At 20.9% G+C, this 10,972-nt stretch overlaps 5 protein-coding genes across 5 annotated transcripts; 2 read left to right on the top strand and 3 right to left on the bottom strand.

The window, feature by feature from the left end:
- Nucleotides 1–131: 131 nt before the first annotated feature.
- DICPUDRAFT_100067 (uncharacterized protein) lies at nucleotides 132–3,951 on the top strand (the record flags this gene model as incomplete). Its single annotated transcript, XM_003294753.1, has 2 exons — nucleotides 132–356; nucleotides 1,768–3,951. Exon 2 carries the CDS (start codon nucleotides 1,897–1,899, stop codon nucleotides 3,949–3,951), a length of 2,055 nt encoding a protein of 684 aa, XP_003294801.1. The 5' UTR covers nucleotides 132–356; nucleotides 1,768–1,896.
- Nucleotides 3,952–4,377: 426 nt separating this feature from the next.
- DICPUDRAFT_59260 (nicotinate-nucleotide diphosphorylase) lies at nucleotides 4,378–5,279 on the bottom strand (the record flags this gene model as incomplete). Its single annotated transcript, XM_003294751.1, has 1 exon — nucleotides 4,378–5,279. One exon carries the CDS (start codon nucleotides 5,277–5,279, stop codon nucleotides 4,404–4,406), a length of 876 nt encoding a protein of 291 aa, XP_003294799.1. The 3' UTR covers nucleotides 4,378–4,403.
- A 1,938-nt stretch (nucleotides 5,280–7,217) lies between these two features.
- Nucleotides 7,218–7,541, top strand: DICPUDRAFT_43962 (uncharacterized protein; the record flags this gene model as incomplete). Its single annotated transcript, XM_003294752.1, has 1 exon — nucleotides 7,218–7,541. A coding segment is annotated over one exon (324 nt), but the record flags the coding sequence as incomplete, so codon positions are not given.
- A 31-nt stretch (nucleotides 7,542–7,572) lies between these two features.
- On the bottom strand, nucleotides 7,573–8,403 carry DICPUDRAFT_93288 (uncharacterized protein). The gene is made up of 2 exons (XM_003294750.1): nucleotides 8,026–8,403; nucleotides 7,573–7,955 (listed from the first exon to the last, which is right to left on the bottom strand). Exons 1-2 carry the CDS (start codon nucleotides 8,359–8,361, stop codon nucleotides 7,683–7,685), a joined length of 609 nt encoding a protein of 202 aa, XP_003294798.1. The 5' UTR covers nucleotides 8,362–8,403; the 3' UTR covers nucleotides 7,573–7,682.
- A 358-nt stretch (nucleotides 8,404–8,761) lies between these two features.
- DICPUDRAFT_93287 (uncharacterized protein) lies at nucleotides 8,762–10,918 on the bottom strand. Its single transcript, XM_003294749.1, has 3 exons — nucleotides 10,589–10,918; nucleotides 9,122–9,572; nucleotides 8,762–9,048 (listed from the first exon to the last, which is right to left on the bottom strand). Exons 2-3 carry the CDS (start codon nucleotides 9,521–9,523, stop codon nucleotides 8,788–8,790), a joined length of 663 nt encoding a protein of 220 aa, XP_003294797.1. The 5' UTR covers nucleotides 9,524–9,572; nucleotides 10,589–10,918; the 3' UTR covers nucleotides 8,762–8,787.
- Nucleotides 10,919–10,972: the final 54 nt, after the last annotated feature.

Below are 10,972 nucleotides of genomic sequence, written 5' to 3'. Positions count from 1 at the left end.
GAAGAAACCACATAAATAATAATGTGTTTTAATAGAACAATTATTTTTTTTATTTTTTTTATTTTTATTTTTTTTTTCAAAAGTGTTTTATTTTTATTTTTTTTATTTTTATTTTTAATACAAAACAAATAATAATAATAAAAGTTTAGTAAATAATGTTTTTTAATTATTTCATACATTAAAAATAATAACAACACAAAAACAACATATTTTCATTTCTCAATAAAATATTAATTTTTATATTTTTTTTATTTTCCACATTTTACATTTAAAAAAATTAATTTATTTTTAAATATATTTATTTTATTTATTTATTTATTTATTTATTTTAGTTTCAGATTTTATTAAAGTTCGATGTAAATATTAAATTGGTTTTTGTGTTTTTATTTTTATTTTTTTTTTTATTTTGTTGTTGTATTCGGTTTTTGTTGGTTTTTTTTCATTTTTAAATCTACATTATAGATTTTTCATTCGACATTATAGATCGAGTTCAAATATACACACAATTTCAATGTTTGTTGTTTTTAATTTTAATTAAATTAAAAATTTAAATAATATAATATAATTCTATTTTAAGAAATATTGTCTTAATTAAAATAAAAAAAAATAATTTAATTTAATTTAAAATTAAATTAATAAACAATAATTAAAAAAAATAAAATATAATTACAACTCATCATTTTTTTTTTATTTTATTTTTTTAAATTTTTATTTTTCCAATGCCATAGCACCAAAGGATAGCACCTAATAATAATAATAATAATAATAATAATAATAATAATAATAATAATAATAATAATAAAAAATATAATAAATTTTATTATTATCAGACAATAACAATAAAAATATAACAATATTATAGTAACACACAGCAGAAACAATCTTAAATATTTTTAAAATAATTATTATTTTAATTTTTTAATTATTTTAAAATTTAAAAATTAAATTTTAATTTACTATGTGTTTTTAAAAGTAAATTTCTTATAATATTAGTAATAGTATTATTAAAAATAAAATAATAATAAAAAGAATAATAAAAAATAATTTATAAAAAAAAAATTTAAAATTAAAATTTAATTTTCTTTTTTTTTTTTTATAGTTTTTTTAAAACTTACTTAAATAGTAATAACACACCACACACATACCTTTTTTTAAATATAAATAAATTCCTAAAAATTAGTACTCTTTTTATTTCCTTTTTAAAATTGTTTATTGATTTCTATTATATATTGTGTGTAAATTGTTTTCACTATTATTTTTTTTTTTTTTTTTTTTTTTTTAAATTATTATACACATTGCTACTTCATACAACCACACATATAAAACACACATATAATAAAAACCCCCCCAAAACACAAAAACAGTTTTTCGATAAAATAAATCAACAAATTATTAAATAAGTAACAATATCAGTTATATAATTAAAAAAAAAAAAAGATAATGCTGGATGTAGTAGCTTATAAATAATAATAATAATAAAAGTATATATATCTAAAGATATTACTTTACATTTTAAATAAACACCCATGTTTTCATTACCAAATAACTATTATTCTAAAAATCTATTTTTATTACTATATTTTAAAAAAGTAAAAACTTTATTATCTATATTAAAAAAAAAAACAATTATATTTTGGTTCTATATAAAATTATCATCTTTTTATTTTTTATTTTATTTTATTTTTTCTATTTTGTTTAATATAAATAAATTCAAGAAAATATTTTAAAAAAAACCAACTCTTTATTAATTTAAATATTATTTTTTAGAGAATAGAATAGTAGTAAGAAGTTAGCTAGAAGTAGTAATATTTAGAGTAATAATAAATAAACCATTTTTTACAACATTTAATTTAAAGAAAATAATTTACAATATCCAATATATATATAAGTTTTATAATGTCAGAAGTAGAGCAACAACAACAACAAAAAGAAAAAGAAAAAGAAAAAGAAAAATTTAGTTTAAGAAATATTTTTAGACATAAAAAAGAAGATTCAGATGGTTCTAGTAAAAGAAAATCAAAGAATTTATCAAATAGAAGATCACAAAGTTTAGAAAATATCGATATTCCAATTGATAGTAATCCAAGTTCACCAAAAACAACAGCAAATATTGATACAACTACTTATAGTGCACCAAGTTCACATCCATCATCAAGTGATGGTAGTCTTGCCAGAGGAATCTCTTTAGAACGTAGTAATAGTAGTAATAGTGTAGCAAGTGCTCCAACTCCATCACCATTATCTGCACCATCATCAGCCACACCAACACCAGTTTTATTAAGTGCTACACCAGTTGACGTTGTTTCACCAGTCAGCATTACCTCCGCTACTACCGAAACCGATACTGCTACTACAACTACCACAACTACTTCAACTCCATCCTCACCATCAACTCCATCCTCATCATCAACTACTCCACCATCAACCATCCAAGTTATCGATAATTCTGTTCCAAATAGCGTAGCTACTGAAGTTCAAGTCATTGGTAGTAATAAATCTTCACCACAAGGAGCCGACTCATTATTAGATACAAACAACAGAAGAAGTTGGTCCGAACAATTAGATAGCGATAAAGAAAATTTTGTTAACGATTTAAATGAAACCTCAGTACTTTCACATCCATCATTCTGCGAACCATCACGTGTAAAGAGAATCAGAGTCCAAAATGTTACAATTATTTATAATCCAATGAGTGGTAGTAAAATTGGTGAAAAGATTATGCACGAAGCCAAGAAATATTTTGAAGTACATGGTATTAAAGTTCATGTCATTCCAACCGAATATAAAGGCCACGCTGAAGTTCTTTGCCGTACTTTGGATGTTGAAGGTGTCGATGTTATTTGTTTAGTTGGTGGTGACGGTACAATCCACGAAGCTGTTAATGGTATTATGAAAAGAGATCCAGAATCAAGAGAACGTTTTGTTATGGCCTGTCTTCCAGCCGGTACTGGTAATTCATTTGTTTTAGAACTCCAAGGTAAACTTTCAATTAAACATGTTTGTGAACGTGTTGTTAACGGTTTAACAGTTCCAATCGATATTGCTAAAGTTACAATCGTTGGTAAAAATAAAATCTCTGCAGAGTGCAATAAAAGAAGATTAGAATACGATACATTAAAAAAGAAATTTGCTCATGTCAATTTAGATTCACCAACTCTTTCCTCCTCTCAAGAAGCCGGTAGACGTTCAATTCAAGCATATAGACAAATTCGTCCAGATGCCTTAATGGAGTATGGTTCAAATTTACATAATCAATCAAACGACGATGAATCAACTGACGACTCTTCACCAGAACCAATTTATTGTTTCAATTCTCTTCATTGGGGTTTGGGTTCAAAAGTTAATATCACTGCCGAAAAGATGAGATGGATGGGTAAGGCTGTTCGTTATACAACTGCTGCTCTTCTTGAGCTTTGCAGAGGTGAAAAGATCTTAGCTCGTATCGAATACGAAGATGCCAATGGTGAAATTACAGCTTTAGAAGATGAATTTTGTTTAGCCATCGTCAATAATATTCAAGGTGCCGCTAAAGGTATGAAAATGGCACCAAAAGCTAAACTCAATGACGGTCTTATCGATTTAATCCTCATCAAATCACATAAAACTTTCGATTTAATGAGTGTTTTCACCAAAGTTTACGATGGTACCCACACCGAATTAGATTATGTAATTTATAAACAAGTAAAGAGATTCAGTATCACTCCATTCAAAAAAGATAAAGAAAGAAAGAAGAGATTAAGAAAAGAAAAGAAAAGAATCAAGGCTGCTATTAAGGCTGGTCGTGAACATGCTAAAAATCCATTAGAAATTTTAAAAACCGAATGCAATACAATTTTATCCGAATTAGAAGATCAAATCGATGAAGAAATTATTGATATCGATGGTGAATTAAAAGGTCAAACTCCATTCGTTTGCGAAATGATCCCAAGATCTGTTAGGGTTGTAGTATAATTTTTTTATAATAATAATATATATAAACTTATTGAAGAAATATATAAAAAAAGAAAAAATAATTTTTTTTTTTTTTTAATTATTTCTCCATATCTTTTTTTTTTTCTAAAAATTTTAAAAAAAAAATAACAAAAAAAAAAAATAACAAACTATTAAAAAATAATAGAATCAATAATAATAATAATATAAAAAATAATAATATTTGATATCAAATTAATTATTCAAAATAATAATTAATTATTTTATAAAATATATTTTAATAAAAAACAAACTTGTAAATATTTTTTTTTAAATCCAAAAAAACTATAAATTTTCTTTATTTTTCTTTTCTTTATCCTAAAAAATTATTTTCTTAACATTTATTATAGATTCTATATTCATTAATTTATATATACACCTATTGACAAAAAAAATAAATAATTTTTTATAGCTTTAAAGAAATATTCTTTTATTTATTGTTTATTTTTTTGAATCTTTAAACTGATATCGATGTGTGGTACGCCTTGAGTTAAATTACCCATTGAAATGATATCAATAGTGCTGATTGCATATTGTTGAATGGTTTGTACTGTAATACCTCCACTGGCTTCAATTTTAATATGTGGATAGTGTTGTTTTAAGTATGTGCTAACTGTATTTAAATTTTGTGGGTTAAAGTTATCTAGCATTACAATATCGGCACCTGCTTCGATGGCTTCGATGGCTTCATCTTGATTTCTACATTCAACTTCGATTTTTAAAGAGAACCCACCAACGGAATGTGCATTCTTAACAGCTTGTGTAATGTTACCGCATGCCCAAATATGATTATCTTTTAACATAATCATACTGGATAAGTCCATTCTATGTGTATCTAAACCTGCTACTAGTAATGCTAATTTCTCTACTAATCTAAATCCTGGAGTTGTCTTTCTAGTACCTGCAACTTTACCTTTCCAATCAACATTATCTACTAATTTTTTTATAGCGCTTGCTTGGGTGGTTACAGCACACGATCTTGATAATATGTTCAATGACAAACGTTCACCTATTAATATATTTCTACATGGACCTTCAACAATTGCTAACAATTGTGGTTTACCATCGGCCATAGTAAATGGTTCACCATCTTTAATGAACCATTTAACACTACATCCTAATTGTCTAAATATTTCATCAAAGAAGACCTTGCCTGAGAATACACCAGTTTGCTTACCTAATAAATGTGCAGTCTTTATATCGCTTCCAACAATAACACCGCCATAGTCAAATGATGGTATATCTTCTTCTAACCATTCTTTAATTAATTTTTCAATTTTATTATTTGGTATTAATAATGATAGTTCCATAGTTTATGTTATATATATTTATTTATTAATTAATAGTTTTAAGAAAAAAAAAATAAAAAAATAAAAAAAAAAATAAAATATTAATTTAAAAATTTTTTAAATTTAAAAAATTAAAAAATAATTAAAAAATAATTTTTTGAAAAGATATTTAAATCATATCGTGTGTGAATGATTGTGGTGATAATTCTAATTCATAAATATTTTTCATATTCAATTTAATAGATTTTCCTTTTTTTATATATAAAGGAAAATTCTTTATTTTTTTCCATTATGGACGGAGAACTCGAAAGATTTTTTTTTTTTTTTTAATATTTTATATTTTATATTTTTTATTTTTTATTTTTATTTTTTATTATTTTCACATTTTTTTTATAATTTATTTTACGTTATATTAGTAATAATTATTTCTATTCATAAATATATGTAAAGATTTGTTATGAATGGTTTTTTTTTATATTTCACCAATAATTTTAATTTAAATAATTTTATTTTAAAAAAATCATTCGAAACCATATTAATTATTATCTTATTTTGGTTGTATATACATATATAATTATTTCAATATAAATATACCAACTTAATATATGTTTATTTATTAAAATCTAGTTAGCATTGTTTATAAATAGAAATAGATCTAAATAAATAAATAAAACCCCAAAAAAAAAACTAATTATAGATATTTAGTATTTGGTATAACTCCTAATTTCATTTTTATTTTGCAACAAACAATGTATATATAAATATATATTTAATTGGCATTACAGTGGATACAATGTTTTCAATTATTGTACTTTTATATGTATCTGTTTTCTATTTTTTTATTTATTATTTTTTTGTGTGCTCTTATTTGATATCAATATATCATTAAAATTAAAAATAATTAAAAAATGTAAAAGATTTATTGATAACTACTAAAAATAATGCGTTTCTTTATATAAAAAACAAATAATAACAAATTATATAATAGTTTATTGTTATAATAATATGTTTTATTATAATAAATAAAAGGAGAACTCCCTTTATACTTGTACAAAACCCAACAACATTACAAAAAGACTAAAGATATTTTATTATAAACCTTATAATAATTGAGATATTTTTAAAACAATATTAATTTTGTAATTCTCTTTGTAATAAATTATAAATTTGAAAAAACATTTAAGTTTTTTACTCTTATTTTTCATTTTTATTTAAATTAATTATACATTTTTTAAAAAAAAAGAAAACTATAAATACTTGTTTCAATTTTATAAAGCATATATTATTTATATACATATTTATCAATTTAAATTTTAAATTATTAACCCCATTATTTACTTGCTAAATTTTAGAAAAAAAAATAAAGTAAACAAGTATTCATCTAACACTAAACACACATACAAAAAACCACCTCTAAAAAACTAAACACAAATATTATTTAAATTCCACACTACCACAACAACTACCACATCCATGTACTTTAAAAATATTGACATATATAGTAAAAAAATAAAATAACATAATCAGTAAATAATTATAATAATTTATATTATTTAAATAATTTTTTAATAAATATATTAGTTTTTAAATTTAAAAATATCTTTCTTTTTTTATACATCATTTGTTTTCAATTTTAATATTTAAATTATTTTTAAAAAATTTAAATAAAATCATTTAACCACCATTATATTTTTATAATCATTTACTAATATTATTTATACCCAATATATATTAGATTTTTATTTTAGATTTTACTGATTTCTATATTTGTTGTGGTTTAAAGAAAAAAAAAATTTAAAAATGAAATTTATTATATCAATTACAATACTATTGCTCCTTTTAAATTTATATAATTGTGAAGTTTGTATTAATATAATCTATTAAATCATTTTTATTTTCCAAAAAATTAATTTTTTTTTTTTAATTTGAAATTCAATTACATAATTTTAAACTATTTAGCCTTTAATTTTGACAAGAATAGGTGGATTAAATAATGAATATAGAAGTTTAGAAATTGACTCCCTCACTGGTTATTTTTTCAACCAAGCAAATCATAAAGGAAAACTTTCACCAGACGAATTAAAAGTTATTCAAAATATATTGGATAATGAGTCTTTTAAAGCTTTAAAACCAAAATATTTAAATCCAATGGATGTGATGACCTCATACAGATACACCATTTCATACCAAAAGAAAAGTGTTGGAACCACCATCGACATCACCACAGATTATCCAAAATTCCTAGACCCATTATTCACAATTTTTGAACTTTATTCATCATAAATATTTTTTATAAAAAAAAAAAAAATAATATAAAAAAATAAAACCAACAATAATTTATTTTATTAATTTATATATTTTAAATTAATTAATTAAATTATTTTAAAATTAAAAAAATAATAGTTTTTTCATTTATTATTAAAATTAATATTGATAGACTGTTCCTGGTCTTGTGCTTAAATAGTTTTGAACTCCACTATTAGACTCAAAGTGATTTTTTAATCTTTGTAAATTTGAAAATTTACTAATTTCATTACCATAACCCAAATAGACAAAATAATCATATGCAACATAAACATATACGTCTGCTAAGGTAATATTATCACCTACAATATATTTGTTTTTTGATAAAATCTGATCAAAGGCACCAAAAACACGAGGTATTTGAATTTCTATAATCTTTTCTTTGCTTATTTCCTTTAATTATTATAAAAAAAATATATTAATAATTATTATATTATTTTAATTCATTAAAAAAAAAACTTACTCCTTTTGCTGCTCTTATTGCTTGTACAACTAAATCACTATGGACCGAAGCTAATGTTTCATCAATTATAGCTTCTTCTTGTGGAGAGTTGCCAATAAAATTATTTTGTTTTGCAATAAATTTGCAAATTGCAGTTGTTTGGGTTAGTTTAAAACCATCTTCTAATAATAACATTGGTACCTGTCCAAATTTTAAATTTTCATTTCTAAATTCTTCATTTAAAATGGTATCAACATGGATATTTTCATAATCAATATTAAGATATGCAAATAAAACACGAGGAAATTGACCTAATGCTCTAACACTAAAATAATATAATTTTGGTTTTGAATTCATTTTTTATTTGCTAAATAAATGTTTAAAATTAATACAATTTTAGTTAATATGTATAGTCTTTTTAATAAGTTTAATAATTTTTTTTTAAAAAATAAATAAAAATAAATAAAAAAAAAAATTTTATTTCTATATTTTATTAATATTTCCTTTACAATTAGTAATTTACAATATTATATTTATTTTATTTTATTTTATTTTATTTTATTTTATTTTAAGAGATTACAGTTGATCCTATAGATTTTGAAATAATATTTCTATTTTTTTTTTTTTTTTATATTTACAAATAATTAATATATATATTTTATATTATTTAAAAAAAAGGTTAAAATTAATTTTCTTTTTTTTTTACGTTGTGATTCTGTAATTGGATGTTATAAATTATTTCTTTTTTTTTTTTTTTAAAAATTATTATTATTGCTATTATTTTTAAAATGATATTGGGTTGTTTTTTATAAATTCTGAAACTTCTTTATTTGATTCAAAGTGTTGTTTTAAAGCGTCCAGGTGAGGGAATTTACCATAAAAATCTTGAGCAAAGCCATCAAAGAACTTAATATAGTCATATAAAATATATAAATAAAGATCGGCAATTGTATAGTCATCACCACCGGCAATATAGGTTGATTTTGAAAGGGTTTTTTCGAAGCAAAGGAAATAGGTGCTAATTATAATTTTGATTTTTTCATTCTGTAAATTAAAAAAATAAAAAATTAATATTTAAAAAATTAACACGCATTTATAATGGCGGGTGATTATTTACAATTGTTTTTGACTTTATATTTGGTAAGACTATTTCTTCGATTATTTCTAAAATTTCTTCGATAATTTCATCGACTATTGCACTTTCTTGTAATGATTTTCCAGAGAAATTATAATTATTTGAAATGTATCTTGAAATTACAGCTGATTTTGCTAAAAAATAATCACCAGTATCTTTGATTGGGAATTGGTCGTATGACTGTAGTTTATTTAAAACCAAGTGATCAATTTCACTAATTTGGTTAATTTCGTGCTTTATACCTAAATATGATAATAATATTTTGAAAATATAAAAATTATTATAATAATTTAAATAATTATCATCATATATCATATTTGATGGTGCGTTGATATTGATTGTTGTTGTTGATGGGTGGCTACTGGTTTCTGTTAAACTTGACATTTTTCTTTTATTTTATTTTTATTATTATTATAAAATTATTTTTTTGTTTCTAAAAATAAAACTTTTATATTAATAAAAATTGTTTATGATTTGATTATTTTAAAAACAATAACAACAATAAAGAAAAATAAAAAATATTTTATTTTTAATTTTTATTTTTTTATAGAATTTAAAAATAGTAGAAGTGGGTGTTTATATTAATAATTATAATAAATAAATAAATAAATAAATAAATTTAAATAAATAATTAACTAGTTTAAAAATATAAAAATAATTGGATATTATTAAAAATGGGGGTAAGTGGTATTATGAACAAACAAAACTATATTTTATAAAATTAAATAAATATGGCACACACACTCCACACAAAAAATACACAAAACAATAACAATAAAATAATAAATAAAAATTTTTATACTATTAATAATTTTGATTAATAATATTTGATAATAAAATTATTTTTTTTATATAAGTGTGCAAAAAGTATGATATTGTGATAGTGTATAGTTTTGAGTGTGATATTATTATTTAATAATAATAATAATAAAAATAAAGTTATGTTTTGTTTTTATTTTAAAAATAAATAAATAAATAAAAAAAATAAAAAAAATAAAAAAAAAAAAAAGATTTAATTGTTTGTTTTTCTTTTGAAAACATAAATAAATTATTATACTTTTTTATTATTATAGTAATACGATTATTTAATGAAGGATTGTCAAGATAGAAAGATAGATGGGATGGATGATTATTATTTAAATTTTATAAAGAAAATAAAAAATACAATAATGATATAAGTTTTTGATTTTTTATTTTTTTTTTATTTGGATTTCATAAATATGAGTTTTATTTGTGTGTGAGTGTGAATATATGTGTTGTGGGGTGAATGAGGGTGTACATATGGAAATAAACATATTTCCTCACTCTAACACCCTATATATGTAAATTATTATTTTCAAAAGAAAATAAATATTGTTTTAATTGTAGTAATGTGGAAGAGTGTGTTATTGTTATATTTTTAAATTCTGGTTGTTATTGTTTTTTTAAAATAAAAATAAAAATAATTACATTTAGATGGTAAAAAGAATATTAAATATTTTAGTGGGTTCACAAACACTAGAATATGTAAAAAAAACAAAAATAATACCAACTATTATTTTATATGCTGAAGTAGAAAGTGGTTGTGTTTGGATTGATAGAAATTTCAGTCTTTTTCTATTAATTATTATAATTTTAAAATAATATATTATTAATATAAAAATATTATTTTAAAACACAAATAAAATTTAAAAAGATAATTATTTAAAAAAAAATATATGTGATATTTAAATGTATTTTATGATTTTTATATAAAAAAAAGTTTTTTGATTTTTTATTTTGATACTATTAGTATTAATGATAAACAATAATAATTATAAAAAAAAAATAATGAATCGATTAAATGAAATTTAA

The sequence above is a fragment of the Dictyostelium purpureum genome (genome assembly GCF_000190715.1).
Source record: "Dictyostelium purpureum unplaced genomic scaffold DICPUscaffold_631, whole genome shotgun sequence".
Classification (NCBI taxonomy): domain Eukaryota; phylum Evosea; class Eumycetozoa; order Dictyosteliales; family Dictyosteliaceae; genus Dictyostelium; species Dictyostelium purpureum.
The sequence above is the reverse complement of the archived record's forward strand: the minus strand, read 5'-3'. Positions and strand labels throughout refer to the sequence as shown.